Source organism: Crocuta crocuta, unplaced genomic scaffold (genome assembly GCF_008692635.1).
Source record: "Crocuta crocuta isolate KB4526 unplaced genomic scaffold, BGI_CrCroc_1.0 scaffold70, whole genome shotgun sequence".
Classification (NCBI taxonomy): domain Eukaryota; kingdom Metazoa; phylum Chordata; class Mammalia; order Carnivora; family Hyaenidae; genus Crocuta; species Crocuta crocuta.
The window spans coordinates 3,850,013-3,869,008 of NW_027528417.1; the positions used below are offsets into that span (position 1 = coordinate 3,850,013).

At 45.7% G+C, this 18,996-nt stretch overlaps 1 protein-coding gene across 1 annotated transcript in view; it reads left to right on the forward strand.

Moving 5' to 3' along the window:
* Nucleotides 1–631: 631 nt before the first annotated feature.
* The window catches only part of CRTAP (cartilage associated protein), a 20,296-nt gene continuing 1,931 nt past the window's right edge, over nt 632–18,996 (forward strand). The window contains exons 1-5 of the mRNA XM_077754279.1: nt 632–777; nt 3,896–4,067; nt 7,243–7,371; nt 10,542–10,687; nt 12,207–12,290. Of these exons, the coding sequence (XP_077610405.1) occupies nt 694–777; nt 3,896–4,067; nt 7,243–7,371; nt 10,542–10,687; nt 12,207–12,290 (615 nt within the window). The 5' untranslated portion in view covers nt 632–693. The remainder of the gene's footprint in view (nt 778–3,895; nt 4,068–7,242; nt 7,372–10,541; nt 10,688–12,206; nt 12,291–18,996) is intronic.

Sequence of the window (18,996 nt, forward strand, 5' to 3'; positions counted from 1 at the left end):
CCACTTCCTAGAATAGAAGCTGACATGCAGGAGGCTCTCAGTGAATGTTGGCTGAGTGAATGGAGAAGTGAATGGTGATGGGGGTCATCGAGAAAGGTGAGGGTCTGTGAGAGATGTGGGAAAATAGTAATAGATTTAGGAATATATATGCATTTTGGAAAAGATTAATATATTTTTCTAGAATATGTGGTGTTGTCATACTGGGCAATGGGAGGGATGTTTAAGGGTGGTTATTTACAAAGGCTAGTAGTGATGCTAAGTGTGACTACCCCCCAGCCAAAAAGGCAAGGGAGAGAACAGGTCTGGGACATAGGAAGGAGGGTGATTATCTGGAAAGGGCCACTTTAAAAGGAGCTGTGACCTTCAGCGAAGCCCAAGGTGACGGAAGGGAGGGGGCCAAGACACTAGACAATCCAACCTCACCCTCTTGCCTTCCTTCAGGCTCCCATGGGGGCTCCTGGCTGGCGAACCCCACTGGGAGCTGGAGAGCAAGAGACTGCAGATCTCTATGGGTCATGGAAGTCAATGAAACACAGTTCCTTGAAGGGCTGAACATTCTTGTTTTGCCAAATTCTTGTTTTGCTCATCTTCCACTGAGGAGAGCTCATCTTTCTTCATTGCACTTAGGCAAATAATCTTCCAAAAGCCATTGCCGCCGCTCACACCTTTCTACTGAAGCATCCAGATGACGAAATGATGAAGAGAAACATGGCGTACTACAAGAGCCTGCCTGACGCCGAGGACTACATTAAGGACTTGGAAACCAAGTCCTATGAGGTAGTTTTAGGTTCTTAACACAGCCTATAGGACAGTGTGAGTCGCTGAAGAGGCCGGTCTTCATGAACAGCTATTGACGTCTAAGGGCCTCTAATAATTTTTGATGACACTGATGAATATTATGGCAACAAAAATGATGGGCATTTTAGCACAAAGGTGACCCATTTAAGAATGAGATTTTACATTCTATGATGTACCTAAAGCCACCTTTCCTTGAAATGCTGTATTTTAGAAATAAGGTCATGTGATCATTTGGGTTTTTTTTTTTTAATGTTTTATTTATTTCTGAGAGAGAGAGAGACAGTGTGAGCAGGGGAGGGTCAGAGAGAGAGGGAGACACAGAATACGAAGCAGGCTCTAGGGTTTGAGCTGGCAGTCAGCACAGAGCTCAACGCGGGGCTCGAACCCATGAACCGTGAGATCATGACCTGAGCTGAAGTCGGCCACTTAACCGACTGAGCCACCCAGGCGCCCCTGATCATTTGGTTTTTAAGATAGAGGAATAAACACACAGTTTCTGATGAAACTAGAAGATACAACTTTTCTCACAGACACACACACACTGTATGTATTGAGGTGGAGAGGGAATCGAGGAGCTTGGAGGACTGACTTCACAGGTTAGAGACCACTGATCATCTGCAAAGGGGAGTCTCATGAGAGGAAATGCAGAAGAACCTAACCCCTTTGAGCACTTAATGTTGCGTGCAACTGTCAAGCATGGGTGCTGAGGGCATGGGTAACAAACAAGGGTAGGGCAGGGTTGAAAACAGAAGAGTGTGGGAGAGCCTTGGGTGGCTGAGTCAATTAAGCGTCCGACTTCGGCCCAGGTCACGATCTCGCAGTTCGAGAGTTCGAGCCCCGCGTCAGGCTCTCTGCTGACAGCGCGGAGCCTGGAGTCTGTTTCACATTCTGTGTCTCTCCCTCTCTCCGCCCTACTTGCCCCCACCTCTCAGGCTCCGTCTCTCTCTGTCTCTGAAAAAAATGAATAAATCTTCAAAGAAACGAACGAACAAAAAACCCAGAGGGATGTGTTGAAAGTATCCATAGGGAGCTGGTAGACCCCAACCACGGTCCAGGGTTTCCTGTGGTGTGACCAGACTGCAGGCTCACTTTTCGACCGGTGGGGACCCTCAGAATCTCTGTTCTGGGGGCCCTTCAGTTTTCCAGGGAAGAATTCTCCAGCCTTTTGCAGGACTGGTGGAGGGCCAGGCTTGTCTGCTGGTATCTGAGAGCCAGTCTGGGGAGGGGGATGGGGGCGCCACAGCCGAGCCAGAGACCTTACCTGCTTCCTGCCTCTCAGCCCCACGCCTCAACCCCCGCCCTCCCATGCCTGGTCCCTGACCCTCCAGCCCTCACGGATCACTGGTCTCCCGTGAGGAGCAGCTTTGGGAGGTGGGATCCCTTGGGTGGGTAGGTGGGTGCGAGAGGAAACCTAGGGCTCCCAGAGCCCCGTTCACACTTTGAGCGCTGCCTTCCGCTGTGTGCCAGGCACCAGTCTCTGCTCGCCAGTGCCTGCACATGCCAACAGGCGTGCAGTGTAGTACGGTGTGTGGTGTGGGGGGGGGTCACTCCCCCCAGACCCTCCTCTGTGATCGTTTGACTTTCTGTCCTTCCAAGTGGTGGGTGACTGTGCTTAACTGCGGGTCGGCTGGACCCTTCCTTCCCTCTTCGGAGCCCTGGTGGCCGCGGTGGGGCGGCCCTCGTGTGCGGGCCGGGCCCCTGTCCACGGGCGGCTTTCCTCCTGCTGCCCTGCCGCTCCTGCGGGGCCCGCCGCCTGGGGTTGCTGCTCGGTACCCGGTCAGCGCCCTGCCTGCCTCATTTCCAGGGGATGCCGCCTGCTCGGGAGGTTTGGGGAGGTCACCCTCGCAAGCTGACACCTTAAGCTTGGTGAAAAGTTCAGGTCGGAGGGGTGGCCCCTACATAACGCCGTTCTGGAGCAGCAGAAAAGGACTCTGGGGGGCGGGAGGGCAGACCCTGCTCATCTCCAGGCTCACCTGACCCCCCACACTAGCAGGGTCGTGTATGTACCCAAGGTCTCTGCTTTTATCTTCGGAGACCAAGCGGCTTCCTCAGCCCCAGTTAGTCCTGTCTGTCTGGTCCAGTCAACAATTGGCAGAAAGTCCTTGCCGTTTCCACTGCCCGGCACAGTGCGTGGCTTTCCTCTTTTATACACAGCTGTTGGGGGAAGGGTCCCTGCTGTCACACTTCTATCTTTTCTTTGATTCCATTTTAAAAATCGGCTTTATTGAGATGTAACTTACTTAAAACGTATTCACCAATTTTAAGTGTTTAATTCGACGAGTTTTGGTGAAAATGTGCAATTGTGTCACTACCACCATAGTCACAGTATAGAATAGTTTCATGTCCCCTAGGGCGCCTGGGGGGCTCAGTCGGTTCAGCACCCGACTTGGGCTCAGGTCATGATCTTGCAGTTCCTGGGTTGGAGCCCTGCGTCAGGCTCTGTGCTGACAGCTCAGAGCCCGCTTCAGAGTCTATGTGTGTGTCTCCCTCTGCCCCTCCCCTGCTTCCCTTCTGCCTCTCTCCCACTCAGAAGTAAATAAACATTAAAAAAAAAAAAAAGGAATAGTTTCATCTCCTCTAAAATGTTCCCTCAATGGGGCGCCTGGGTGGCTCAGTCGGTTAAGCGTCCGACTTCCGCTCAGGTCAGATCTCACAGATCGTGGGTTCGAGCCCCGCGTCGGGCTCTGTGCTGACAGCTCAGGGCTTGGAGCTGCTTCAGATTCTGTGTCTCCCTCTCTCTGCCCCTCCCCCACTCACGCTCTGTCTCTCTCTGTCTCAAAATAAATAAACTATAAAAAATTAAAAAATAAAATAAAATAAAATGTTCCCTCAAGCCCCTTTCCAGTCAAGCCTTTTTCCCAACCCCCGGCCGTGGGAGGCCACTGTTCTGATCTTATCATCGAGCCCCTCCTGCTTTTTGAATTAAATGAGGAGGTACCGTTCATTGTACACAGGACAGAAACAGCTAGAAAGAAGTCAGTTCCGGGTCGGCTCCTAGTTAGGTCAGGTGGGCGGGGCTTGCTGGGCACTGAGGGGGCGGGGCTCCACGCTGCTCCGCCTCCTTCGCGGCTGCAGCCCCGCCCCCCCTGCCTTCCAGAGCCTGTTCATCCGAGCTGTGCGGGCCTACAACGGCGAGAACTGGAGGACCTCGGTCACGGACATGGAGCTGGCGCTTCCCGACTTCTTCAAGGCGTTTTACGAGTGTCTGGCGGCCTGCGAGGGCTCCAGGGAGATCACGGACTTCAAGGACTTCTACCTTTCCGTTGCAGGTCGGTGGGCGCCCGGTGGCGTCTGCGCGCCTCCCTGGGGGCTTGGCTGACCTCCGCGGAGCTTTTGCGCTTCCCTCTGGCGGGTGGGTAGCTGGGCAGGTACTGTGTGATTGACCCAGCAGGGGCTTCTGGGGAGATAAGTGAGTCCAGTGTTCAGGCCCGAGCCTGGAAAGCGGGTCCGCCGGATCAGCCCTGCAGGCCCACGGATGCCGCACGGGCGTTTGGAAGAAGAAGGGGCCCAAGAGCGACTCATGACCCTCGTTATACAAAGCGTTACCACGTTAGGCATCTGCGAGCGTGTGGTCCATTGTCGTACCGCCACCGCCACCATCCACCTCCACCGCCCACCGTCTCACCTCCCCAAGGGGAAAGTCTGCGCCCAGTGACCACCAGCTCCCACCCTCCTTCCCCCAGCCCCTGACCGCCACCGGTCTACTTCCCGTCTCTAGGAATTTGGCTGCTCTAGGTACCTCGGATAAGTGGAATTATATAGTGTTTGCCCTTTTGTGACTGGCTTATTTTACTTAGCGTAACATCCTCAAGTTTCAAAAATATTGTCACAAATTGGTCGCCTTTTATGTTTATTTATTTAACGTTTATTTACTTTTTAAAATTATTATTTTTTTAAAAATGTCTTATTGATTATTTTTGAGAGACAGAGAGACACAATGCGAATGGGAGAGGAGTAGAGAGAGAGGGAGACACGGAATCCGAAGCAGGCTCCAGGCTCTGAGCTGTCAGCACAGAGCCCCGTGCACGGCTGGAACCCACTCATCACCCACCCACCGTGTGATCATGACCTGAGTCAAAGTCAGATGCTTAACCAACTGAGCCCCCCAGGCGCCCCTATGCTATTGATTTTCTTTATGCCATTGATATTTTTTAAGAATATAAGCCACTCACTTTATAGACTGTCCCTTGGTATGACTTTCTACTATGTGTCCTCACAATTATATTCAGGTTGTGCACTTTGGGCTGGAACATTACGGAAGTATGCTTCTCAGGGTATCGCATCCAGATGTACATGGTGTCTGTTTGCTCTGTACTGTGATGTTCGTTTTTGAGCACTGGTTAAGATACTTCCAGTTCCCAGTTTCTCTACAGTACTGTTTTTCCTTTTGATACTCATACATAATTTGTGAAGAGATACTTCAAGACTCGGACAATTTGTTGTCCGAACTAAATCTACACCCCCTCCCTCACTACCACACACATACCGATTTAGCATGTTCGGAAGGTTCTTGCCTGATTCTTTTTTCTCTATAAAGTTTGTGTATATACATATATGTTTTTCTGTATTTTTATGTTTGCTTCTTTCATACCAAATAGGTACCATACTTTATACGCTGTTCTGTTCTTTGTTTTCTTCCACTTAGCAGTATATCTACGTAGCACCTAGAGATAGTCTTTCTTTTTTATTGTTGCTGAGTACTCCATTGAGGGGTGGGGGAAATAATACTCCACAGTTTATTGGGGCGCCCGGGTGGCTCAGTGGGTTAAGTGTCCGACTTCAGCTCAGGTCATGATCTTATAGTCAGTGAGTTCGAGCCCCACATCAGGCTCTGTGCTGACAGCTCAGAGCCTGGAGCCTGCTTCGGATTCTGTGTCTCCCTCTTTCTCAGTTCCTTCGCCACTCAGGCTCTGTCTCTCGCTGTCTCTCAAAAAGGAATACATGTTAAAAAAATTTTTTAAAAATACTCCACAGTTATTCAGTTATCTGATGGACGTTTGGTTTGTGCCAATCTTTTGCTATTATGTGTAATATTGCAAAGGGGAATTTAAAGTTTTTTTTTTGTTTTTGCAAAATGTGGAGGTATGTTTTCAAAGTCAACATAAGTGGGATTGATAGTTCAAAGAGTAGATGCCTCTGTAAATTATTTAGTATTTTATGGTACCATTTTGTATTCCTACCAAAAATGTAGGAGAGTCCCTGTCCTCCACAGTCTTGTCAACAAAATATGCACCATCATCCTGGACTCTTCTGCTTCTGACTGCGTGGGGGGAGATAAGGAAAAGGGCCAAGGATCATGTGGGGGACTTTGGAGACCAGTCCCAGAAGTGGTGGAAGTAGCATTCGTTAGTTGTTGCTGTCCACATTTCAGTGGCACAATTACTCATATGGCCCCAACCAAACTGCAAAGGAGGCTGGGAAATGTAGTCTTTGACATCTTTCTGTTATATGTAGGTCTATCTATTCTCTTTGAAAGGGTGTATAGATTCTGTGGTTTGTATGCACCATAGCTGAGTAATACTAGCCTGTTGATTGGCATTTAGGTTACTTCCAAGTCTATTTGCTGTTACAAACGTTGCCTGTGTGTGCCTATGTCTGAAGAAAGTTTCCTAGACGGAGACTGCTGGGTCTGAGAACTTGTGTATTTTAACTTTGATACATTTTGCCAAATTCGTCTTTAAAACCTGCGTTCCTGTTTGGCTTCTATCAGCAGAATATGAGACTGTGAGTTTCACCATTTTCTTTGTAAGCCTGAGTGTTATCAAATTTTAAAAATTTTGCCTATTTATTTGTTTGTTTTTAATGTTTTATTTATTTCTGGGAGAGAGAGACAGCGTGAACAGGGGAGGCTCAGAGAGAGAGAGGGAAACACAGAATCTGCAACAGGCTCCAGGCTCTGAGCTGTCAGCACAGAGCCTGATGTGGGGCTTGAACTCACAAACCATGAGATCATGACCTGAGCCGAAGTCGGATGCTTAACCGACTGAGCCACCCAGGGACCCCTGGACTGTGTTTCTTCATTACAAATGAAGTGTAACATCTTTTCCCAATGTTTATCAATCATGTTTTCCATGTCTTTTCTGTGAACATCCTGTGGTCATTTTTAAATTGGGTGTTTGTCTTCTTCTTACTGATTTTAAGAAACTTTGTATATTAAGGATTTTAGCCCATTTATCCTAAGTGTTGCAACTATTTTACCTTTATTATCTTTACCTTTTGCCGGGATCATGAGGGAGAGGGGGCAGAAGTAGTTTCAAGGAACTAATGAACGCAGGGCTGCCTGGTTGGCTCAGTTGGTGGAGCCTGTGACTCTTGATCTCGGGGTGGTGAGTTCAAGTCCCACGTTGGGTACAGAACTGACTTAAAAACTAGAAAACAAAAACAAAACAACAAAAAACAAACCAATGAATGTACTGCTCTGAAAACCCGTGTGTATTCTTTCAGATCATTATGTAGAAGTCCTGGAATGCAAAATACAGTGCGAAAAGAACCTGACCCCCGTTGTAGGAGGCTACCCGGTGGAGAAGTTTGTGGCCACCATGTATCATTATTTGCAGTTTGCTTATTATAAATGTGAGTAATGCTCTTCCACAGGATGTTGGGCAAGGTTCTCAATCCTCCTGTGACTCGACTTCCCCGTCTATACAAATAGGGCTGAGAATGCTTAACCTCTGGTCAAGGTCACGTTCACAGCCTCAGTGCCGGACCTCGCACAGAAGGGTAGCAAGGCCTGGTGATTCAGGGCTCAGACCCTCGGTTTAAATCTCGGCTTCGTCACTTGCTAACTTCTCTGTGTCTCGGGTCCTCATGTGTAAATTAGAGGTCACTGTACAACCTCCTGAGGCTGTCACGAGGGCTACATGAGTTGACAGGTGTGGAATGCTTAGGGTATTCGTACACTGGTGCATGGCAAACCTCTATAAAGTATTTGTCCTTTTTATTATTTCCTCCCTCTCATCAGCCTTACTTTGCAGACTGACCGTTACTCCATTTGGTGCTCCGCTGGCCTGAAATTGGAGTTAATCGATCAGAGCATTCCAGAGTTACAGGGAAACAAATGTGAGAGAAGGGGGTTCAGAGTTGAGACTTGAGTGTCTTTTCACCCTCCCCTCCTCTCCCTGTAACTGACGTTGTCGAGCGCCCCTTGTTTGAGCCGTGTGTACCTTGCGGTGCCGTGACGAGCGCTGGAGGGTCCTTCCGTCCCGGGAGGGGCTGGTCGCGGGGACTCAGAGTGCCAGGTGGCCTGGGCTCCCGCAGCCCTGTCTCCCTGCCGTGGCTGTTGTGTTCTTCGTCCAGCTCCCTCTTCCCGCCACGGCCACCTGCCTTTTTGTCCCACCTCCTGTCTCTCTTCAGCGTGCTCTGGAAGATTTGCCTGCTGAAGGTTAAAAAAGGGCCCCCCAAAAAGATTTCTACTGTATGTATATATGTATATGTACATGTATATGTGATATAATATATTTATACATATATACATATAAATGCTTTACATTTTTAATTTCCATCATCAGAATTGTTCCTGAGAAGGCTGGGTAGCCGTCCTTTATACCAGAGCTTTGGGAGTAAGGGAAATGGGCTCTTCGAGCCGTGAACCTGCTATTACGACAGCCTGGCTCTCCCCTAAGGATGCAACGAAATGTCCTTGCTTGGGACATCTCAGGTCAACAGGAGGGGAGGTGTGTCTTCCGCAGGTGTCCTTCGCCTTGCGCAGAGGGTAGGGATGAAGTTTTATTCACCCCCGTAATCCTAGCACCAGCTGTTTGGTGAAGGACAATTTACACGGAGGACAACAGTCTTATTCTGTATAATCTCTGGACGTGCTTTCACGTGAGACGGTGTGAAGCTCACAGTAGGTCCCCAGCAAAAATATATTTGGGTGCATTTCGGTGTTGAGGGGACGATTTTTTCCTATGCAGTATTTTTGCTTATGAAGAGGCCTCTTTTTTAGTGTAAGTGATTGATTAGTGCTTTCTTTCAAAAAGGCTTATAGTTACAGGCAACGAAACATCTCGGAGATGCACAGAGAACCATCCAAAGCAAGCCACGTGTTCCTCTCTCCCTTTACTCCTCTCCCCAGTCCCAGTGTTAGCTTGTACTTCTCCATACTTGAAAGAGCCCTGTTTTGTTTTGTTTTAAGATTTTATTTTTAAGTACTCTCTACCCCCAGCATGCGGCTCAGTCTCATGACCAATAGTCACATACTGCACTGACTGAGCCAGCCAGGTGCCCCGGGAAGAGCCTTGTTTTAATGAGTATCATGGACAGTCATGTACATTTTTTAAACTTATTCTGGAAACTTAAAATCATACGTTAGAGAGAGTGGTAGTATGCCCTTCACCCAGCTTCAACTTTTGCCAACACTTTGCCAATCTTGGATTTGCAGTTTGAAAGTTTTCTGTTGGATGAAAACACAAGCTTGTGTTTTTGTTGTTGTTGTTAATAAGCTAGTGGTTTTATTTCATTTTCACAAAAAATCTGTGTTGGCACCACCCTGAGCTAGGCCCCGGGTTGGACTTTGAAACCCAGGGAAGAATCCATCAGGTGTTCTAGCCCTCTGAGCCCGGCTGGGTGCCGTGTGCACAAAGCCAGAACAGGAACAGTTTAAGAATGTTCCAGATAATCCAGGCTCTGGCGGCAACCGGGTCCTCGAAATTCTCACATGCTCAGAAAATCGCCCTGCATCTCGGAAACTGTGGCAATAACTTATAAACACTGGTAGAGCAAAACCTCTAGATCTGTTTGCTGCTTCGAATGAAAATCTTTGCTTTCTGGGTTTATAGGTAAACAGTATGAGTTAACATTTACTTTTTGAAGTTGGCTTCTTGGAAGTTGGCCCTGTTGTGAACTCTTTCTACATGATCTGCCACTCTAAATTTTTTGAGGGCAGGTGTTAATTTACACTTGAACCCCGGCCCTGCAATGCCTTGACATAGTGCCTGTCTCAGCCTTCTAGACCTTGTGAATAGCACGAGCCCTTACGTGCTGGCTTTAAGGTTGTTGTTACAGAAAACAGCCACTAGGCGGCACAATTTATTCATACCCAAGTTTTGGTTACTCCTGGCCAAGCTGAGCTTTAGCAAAGGCGGTGTTCTGGGTTGTAAATTGGAGTGAAATGTGTCAGGATAAATGACCAGGGGCTTATGGCTTATCACCTCTTTCCCCTCAGCCACGCAAAACAAATCCCAGCCCCTGCAGATCCCCTGTGCTGAAGGTGCTATTGTAGGTGCGGCAACTCTAAGGCGGGGCGCTAGAGGTGGGAACCCCAGGACATGTCAGTACCAGGTGGCTTCAGATCTCTTCCAGCCCAGAGGGCCCACCATCCTTTGGGTTTCCCAGCTTTGGGAGCTGTGGGAGGGCCGCCTCGAGCTGGGGGGGGAGGGGGGGTGCTATTCACATGGGACCCAGGCACATCCTCCCTTCCTCCCTCAGCCCGGGAGGACAGTCCAGGCCTTGCGACCCAGCCTTCCCGGCCCAGGCCGGTGGATCCTCAAGTGCAGTATAATAGACATTTCTGCAAAGGCGTCTGCCTAACGAGGAACTTCCATGTTTAAAACCACTCGCCAGGCTGCTTTGGGGACCCGGTCTGTGGCCTGCGCAGCCAGGGATGGTCCCTCACAGGTTTCCCGAGGAGGGGAGGTGCCGAAGGGGCTGGAGCAGGGGCGTTGTCTTCAGGCAGCTGTGCTGATGGGGGGGATTTCAGGGCAGGGGGTGCTGATTTCCTGTTCCTCTTCTCTCCCCGGCCTCAGTGAACGACCTGAAGAACGCGGCCCCCTGTGCGGTCAGCTACCTGCTCTTTGACCACAGCGACAAGGTCATGCAGCAGAACCTGGTGTATTACCAGTACCACAGGGACAAGTGGGGCCTCTCAGACGAGCACTTCCAGCCCAGACCTGTAGGTGGCGTTTCTTCTCATGTTCAGGATGCTGACGCAGCCTTAGTGCCGCAACGGAGGGGGACTCCTCTCCTTCTGTCGTTTTGTTTTGTTTCGTTTTTGTCCTTTAACATTTTACTGCTCTATTCTGATTCCTAAAGCAGTAGAAACTACCCATGTCCAACATGACAAAAATGTTTTACTTAGAAAGTGAAATTCTTTCCAAGTCCCGTACCTTTTCTCTACCCCCTGCCTTACAGCTCATATATATAGCACATCAGTTCTTTGTTTTTACGGAAACAGGGTCTTGCGCACGTTGCTTTGTCTTTCTGACGATTCCTTGTGCATGTTTTCCGCATTACCTTCATACCCTGACTTGTGTTTTCGCACGTCCAAGGCAGGTTTGTTTATGGCTGGACCATCATCTAATTCACTTGATGGTCAGGCCCAGCTTGGCGTGTGTTGCCAGGGAGCTCCAGGGATTATATATTGCTTTTTAAAAAATTTTTAAAATTTTTGAGAGCAAGGCAGAGAGAGTGCGTGAGCGGGGGAGGGGCAGAGAGAGGACAGAGGATCCAAGGTGGGCTCTGCCCTGACTGTGGGGGTCGAACTAACGAACCGTGAGATCATGACCTGAACTGAAGTCAGATACCTAACCGACTGAGCCACCCAGACACCCCCTATATTACTTTTATTTTTATTTATTTATTTATTTATTTTAAATATTTTTATTTATTTCTAGGAGAGAGAGAGAGATAGCGTGAGCAGGGGAGGGTCAGAGAGAGAGGGAGATACAGACTCTGAAGTAGGCTCCAGGCTCTGAGCCAGCAGTCAGCACAGAGACCGACGCGGGGCTTGAACCCACAAACCGCGAGATCATGACCTAAGCGAAAGTTGGACGCTTAACCGACTAAGCCACCCAGGTGCCCCTATTTATTTATTTTTAAAATTTTTTAAAATTTCTAGGAGAGAGAGAGACAGCGTGAGCAGGGGACGGTCAGAGAGAGAGGGAGACACAGACTCTGAAACAGGCTCCAGGCTCTGAGCTGGCAGTCAGCACAGAACCGCTAGATCATGACCTAAGTGAAAGTCGGACGCTCAACCGACTAAGCCACTCAGGCGCCCCATCCCCCTATATTACTTTTATAAGAGCCTTTGAAATTGGCCTTTGCTCCTAACTTGTTTTTCCATTGGGATTTTTATATGCTCTCCTGGTTTGTTGTCCATACTTTTCCTTCATACCTCACTCCCGTGCTAACACGCATACACACTTTCTCTCTCACTCTCCCCCACTCTCTTACTCAGGGCTGGCTGCTCTTTTTAAACTGAGATATAATTCATATATAGTAAAACTCATGCTTTTAACATGTACAGTTGAGTGGCTTCTAGCATGTTCACGGAGCTGTACAGCCATGACTCCACTCTCCAGTCGGAAACACTTGCATCACCCCCAAAAGAAATCCACACCCTTTCCCCCTCCTCCCCGTTCTGACACTGGAAGGCCGGCCATGGAAACTGTTCTCTGTCTGTGTCTCAACAGGAAGCAGTTCAGTTCTTTAATGTGACTACACTCCAGAAAGAGCTGTATGACTTCGCTAAGGAGAACATAATGGATGATGATGAGGTAAGTTTGCACGGGTAGCACACGTCTGGCTCAGAGAAAATATTACTCACATCTTTGCTCAAGTCACTGGAAGCACCACAGCCCTGAAGCATAAGGGGACCCAGAGAAATTCGTTCTCTGTGGGCGTTGTAATGGAAGTCAGGGCACCGGAGAGCAGAAAGCCGGCTTTCTGGGAGACACAGGCCGCAGCCCCGCTTTCCCCACAGTGAGTGTGGAGGAGCCTGTCAGGGAGGTCACCAACACATCCGTTTCTAACTTTATAAAAACACAGTGGATTTTCAATTGCTCAGTGCCCTGAACACCTTGGAAACCCTCACCCCAATTCTTCTACGCTATGATTACCTCGTTTTGTGGATTAGGTCCTTGCTGTGCGGTATTTTATCTTTCTCTGAGATTGCTTGACCTTCCCGATTTCAGCTGACTCCTTTTTTGAGGAAGACTCTGCCGCTGGGAGCATTTGGAACGGGGCACCCTCGTCACAGAAGAGTCCTCGTTGGGGGCAGTATTCAGGGAGATGTATTTGAAACAACCTAGGTCCCTAGCACCCTCTAGGTGTGCTAGACTCTCCGGCTGTTGGTGTGTGTTCTGACCTGACCCCTCACCTCTGAGCAGCTAGGCGAGACCCACAGGCTCAGGGCCTTGGGTCTTCTCTTTCCACTGCCTTAGGTTGCGGTGGAGCGCTTCTAACTAAGATATTGTGGGGTTTGTTTTGGGTGCACAAACTTGCAGGGGGTGCAATGTCACTGGTATTCATTGGATTTCCCAGAGCTTCTTTTCTTCATTTATAAAACGAGATTAATAACGCTGACTGCATGGGGTTGGGAAAATGCAATTCTGTGCTGCATGTGGAAGAGATTTATAGGCTGGGAGGTGACCGTTGTGGCATGTGTCTGAGAAGCAGAGCCGGAGATAAGGTCACGAGGATGCTGTAAAGGAAGGAGAGCCGGCGTGATACAAACAGAGTTGGCCATTGTTGTTTGGAATGTGGAGAAAACTCTATTTAGAAACAGGGAGAGTTGAGTTCCTAATTATCCAGAGGAAGCCCCTACTGACATTTTGATATGTATACCTCCATTTTTTCTATACATTTTCCAATATATATTCATTACAAACCCAACTGTAATATATATCATGGCATTTCCATTTAATACTGTAATATGAGGCGCTTCCTTGTTATGTTTTTCTAGAACTTTATTGAAATAGTATTCACACATCATAAATTCTCCTTTTTAAAGTACAAATATAGTGGTGTTTAGTGTACTCCCAAAGTCGGGCATCCACCATGACAATCTAACTTTAGAGCATTTCCACCCCCCCCCAAAAGAAATCCCAAACCTGTTAGTAGTCTTGTTCCCCACTCCTTCTCCTCTGCCCACCACTCCCCTACCACTGCCTCCAACCCTTGGCAACACAAATCTACTGTCTGTGACTCTGGATTTGCCAGATCTGGACGTGTGTATAAATGGAATCATGTGGCATGTGGTCTTTTGTGACCAGCTTCTCTCACTGAGCCTAATGTTTTCAAGGTTCAACCATGTTATAATATGTATTCTGTTACATGTAAATTTCCATTTTATTGCTGAATAGTATTCCACTGGATGGACATACCACCTTTTTGTTTACCTGTTCCTCTGTTGATGGACATTTGTACTGGGTTCTTTCCACTTCTGAGCCAGTTTGAATAAGGACACTGTGAACATTTGTGTCCATATTTTTGTTTGGACAAAAGTTTTTAATTCTCTTACAGACCAAGGAGTATATACGTGGAAGGGGAATTGCTGGGTAATACGGTAACTATACGGTTACCTTGTGGAGAAACTCCCAGACTGTTTTCCAAAGTGGCTGCACCATATTACATTCCCATAAAATTTCTTAAAAAAATTTTTTTTAATGTTTTATTTATTTCTGAGAGAGAGAGAAATAGCGTGAGCAGGGGAGGGTCAGAGAGAGAGGGAGGCACAGAATCTGAAACAGGCTCCAGGCTCTCAGCTAGCTGTCAGCACAGAGCCCAACATGGGGCTCAAACCCATGAACCGCGAGATCATGACCTGAGCCGAAGTCAGATGCTTAACCGACTGAGCCACCCAGGCGCCCCTCCATAAAATTTCTAACTTGCTACATCTTTGTCAGCATTTCTTGGTGTTTGTCTTTTCTCTTACAGCCTAGCAGGTAAGAAATAGTATCTCATTGAGGTTTGAGGTTTGAATGTTCATTTCCCTAATGACTAATCATATTGAGCATTCTTTCATATGCTTACTAGCTATTTGTGTATCTTCTTTGGAGAGATGTGTAGCCTGTTCAGACTCTGCCCATTTTTTATTTGGATTCCTTTTCTTTTTACTGTTGCATTATAAGAGTTCTTTATATATTCTGGTTATAAGTCCACTTGTCAGATAAATGAATTGCAAATTTTCTCCTGCAATTCGTGGGTTTCCTTTTCGTTTTCCTAGTAGTATCTGAAGGCATAAAAGTTTTAAATTCTGATGAGATTCCATGTATCTGTTTCTTCCTTTTTGCTTGTGTTTTGGTGTTAATCTCTAAGAAACTATCACTTAATTCAAGATCATGAAATTTTACTCCTTTTTTTTAAAGATTTCTATAATTTTAAGACTTTAGATCTACAGTCTACTTTGAGTTGATTTTGCATATGATGTGAGGTAAGGGTCCAGTTTCATTCTTTTACATACGGGTAACCAGTTGCCCCAGCAGCATTTGTTGAAAAGACTTTCTTTCCCATTAATTTGTCTTGGTGCCCTTGTTGGAAATCAACTGACCATAAATGTGAGGGTTTATATCTGGGCTCTCAATTCGAATCCATTGATCCGGATTTACCGCGCTGTCTTGAATACTGTAGCTTTGTACTACATCTTGAAACTGAAAATGTGAGTCTTCCGATTTCATTCTTCTTCTAGATGGCTTTGACTCTTCTTGGGTCCCTTGCATTTCCATATGATTTATAGGATCAGCTTGCCAATTTCTGTAAAAGTCAGCTGGGATTTTTGATAGGAATTGGGCTAAATCTGAAGATCCTTTGGATAGCATTGACATCTTTTTAAAAAAATTATTATTATTTTTTTTAAATTTACGTCCAAGTTAGTTAACAGATTGTGTAATAATAACTTCAGGACTAGAATTTAGTAATTCATCCTCTACATATAACACCCGGTGCTCATCCCAATAAGTGTCCTCCTTAATGCCCCTTGCCCATTTAGCCCATCCCCTACCCACAACCTCTCCAGCAACCCTCAGTTTGTTCTCTGTATTTAAGAATCTTTTATGGTTTGTCTCTCTCCCTGTTTTTATATTGTTTTGCTTCCCTTATGTTCATCTGTTTTGTATCTTACTTTCCACATATGAGTGAAGTCATATATTTGTCTTTCTCTGACTTCTTTCACTTAGCCTAATACACTCTAGTTCCATCCATGTTGTTGCAAATGGCAAGATTTCATTCTTTTTGATCACTGCGTAATATTCTGTTGTGTATATATACCACATATTCTTTATCCATTTGTCAATCGATAACATTTGGGCTTTTTCCATACTTTGACTATTGTCAGTAGCGTTGCTGTAAACATTGGGGTGCAATGTGTCCCTTTGAAACAGCACACCTGTATCCCTTGGATAAATACCTATTACTGCAATTGCTGGCTTGCAGGGTAATTCTATTTTTAATTTTTTTGAAGAACTTCCATACTGTTTTCCAGAGTGGCTGCACCAATTTGCATTCCCACCAGCAGTGCCAAAGGGTTCCTCTTTCTCTGCATCCTTGTCAACATCTGTTGTTGCCTGAGTTGTTAATGTTAGTCATTCTGACAGGTGTGAGGTGGTATGATTGTGGTTTTGATTTGTATTTCCCTGATGATGAGTGATGTTGAGCATGTTTTAATGTGTCTGTTAAACATCTGGATGTCTTCTTTGGAGAAGTGTCTATTCATGTCTTTTGCCCATTTCTTTTTTTAAACTTTTTAAAAAATGTTTTACTTATTTCTAAGAGAGAGAAACAGTGTGGACAGGGGAGAGTCAGAGAGAGAGGGAGACACTGAGCCAGCCGTCAGCACAGAGCCCGGTGCGGGGCTCGATCCCACAAACCATGAGATCATGACTTGAGCCAAAGTCAGACGCTTAACTGACTGAGCCACCCAGGCGCCCCCTTTTGCCCATTTCTTCACTGGATTATCTGTTTTTGGGGTGTCGAGTTTGAAACGTTTTTTATAGATTTTGGATACTAGCCCTTTATTTGATACATTATTTGGAAATATTTTCTCCCATTCCATTGGTTGCCTTTTAGTTTTGCTAATTGTTTCCTTTGCTGGTCCCAGTTCATTTTTGCTTCTGTTTCCTTTGCCTCCAGAGATATGTCAAGTAAGAAGTTGCTGCAGCTGAGGTCAAAGAGTTTGTTGCCCGTTTTCTCCTCTAGGATTTTGATGACTTTCTGTCTTACATTTAGGTCTTTCATCTATTTTGAGTTTATTTTTGTGTATGGTATAAGAAAGTGGTCTGGGTCCATTCTTCTTCATGTCGCTGTCCGGTTTTCCTAACACCATTTGCTAAAGAGACTGTCTTTTTTCCATTGGATATTCTTTCCTGCTTTGTCAAAGATGAGTTGGCCATACATTTGTGGGTTCAATTCTGGGTTCTCTATTCTGTTTCATTGATCTGTGTGTCTGTTTTTGTGCCAATACCATACTGTCTTGATGGTTACAGCCTGAAGTCCAGAATTGTGATGCCTCCAATTTAGTTTTCTTTTTAAAGTTTGCTTTGGCTATTCGTGGTCTTTTCTAGTGCCATACAAATTTAGGTTTGTTTGTTAGCTCCATGAAGAATGCTAGTGTTGTTTTGATAGGGATTGCAGATAGGATTGACATCTTAACAGTATTAAGTCTTCTGATCCATTAACATGGGATGTCTTTCCACTTCTGTAGGTCTCCTTTAATTTCCTTCAATAATGCTTTGTTACATTTCATTAAGAAATGAAATTTTGCAAATGGAATGTTTTCTTATTTTTATTTTCAATTGTTCACTGCTAGTAGATAGAAATACAGTTGATTTTCGTATATTGATATTATAGTTCTGCAAGTTTGTGGAACTTGTTTATTCTAATAGTTGTGTGTATGTGTGGAGTTGCCTAGGAATTTCTATATACAAGATGATGTTATCTATGAATAGAGGTGGTTTTACTTCTTCTCTTTCAGTCTGGATGACTTTTATTTATTTCTCTTTGCTAATGGCCCTGACTAAAACCTCCAGTAAAATGTCGAATAGAAGTAGAGAGATTGGACATCCCTGTTTTGTTCCCAATTTTAGAAGGAAAACATTTGCTGTTAGCGTTAAGAATCTGTTAACTCCAGGTTTTTTGGTAGGTGCCCTCTGTCAGGTTGAGAAAGTTCCCCTTCTACTCCTAGTTTGTCAAATGTTTTTATCATGAAATGGTGTTGAATTTTGTCAGTTGCTTTCTTCTACATCTATTGAGACAATCGTGTGGCTTTTGTTAACCTTGTTAGTTAATGTTTATTATAAACATGACTTTTCAGTGACTAATAGTCTGTGGTATGGATTTTTAAGCTTTTTGTTTTTATAAGCATTTTAGGTTGCTTCCGTCTTTTTGCTTTCACAAATAACACAGCTGTGACTAAATTGGTTACATTTTTTCTGGTCATTTCCTTAGGATAAATTCCTATGGGTAGAATTCCTGGGTCTAAGGCTATGAACATTTTGAAGGTTTTTGATGTACACAAACAATATATTCAGAAAAATCATAGGTGTTAGAACAACAGGAAAACTTTATGATATTCAGCAAAGCTCTCTCTCACATCACAGATGAGGAAATAAATTCAGAAAGGTAAATGACTTACTCAAAGTAACACAATTAGTTAGTAACCATCCATTGAACACCAGGATTATTCTAGGCTTTAAAATTCCTAGGATTTTTGCACTTGACACTGTCAAGATAAAGGAGTCTGTTGAAGGGCCTTAAAGTATTTAGCTTATTAATCAAAGCTTTAGAATTGTGTACAGCTACTTTCTTTTCCATATATCAAATTATGGCAAGTAATTATTTGAAATAAATATAATCAATACAATAAAATTCTTAGTTTAATCTTTAAAATTCCAAAGGCAAAACACTACACTGAAACAAAACATCACTATGATCCAGCTACTGATGTTAGTGGCTTTTCCCTTTATTATCTTTGTGGGGTTGAAATGTGTTGTAAAAGCTCCTAAAAGTTTGCACACTAGCTAAAAAATTTGCAGATGCTTATTAGAGTCTCAGAAACTTTATAAAGCAGGTTGAAATAGATGCCTCAAGTTTCAGGTTCTGATGCTTGTTTGTTTCGGGGGATCTAAAATAGATGATCATTTGCAGGCCTGATTGACTGGGGGTGTACTCTCAGGGAGGAAAGGAGTGAGGGGCAGGGGAAAGAGCCATGAAGATACAAGACCTCGGCTGGAGTCGGGCTCAGTCTGATTCCATGGGCGCCCTGGGGCATGAACTGTACCATAGAGCTCATCCTGCATTCTGTAGGCATCTTATCATTCTCTCCTTGGTTGTTGGCAGCCTGGAGGGGTTGCGGTGTAAACTCCCTGGTAGGGCTGCTCCTTCTGGCCAAGATCAGTTGTCCAGAGAAGGGGCAGCTATAAGCCATCAGCAGCCATCCATCACTCCCAGCAGTGGGGGGGCGGGGGGGGGGGGGGCGGGGGGACCCGC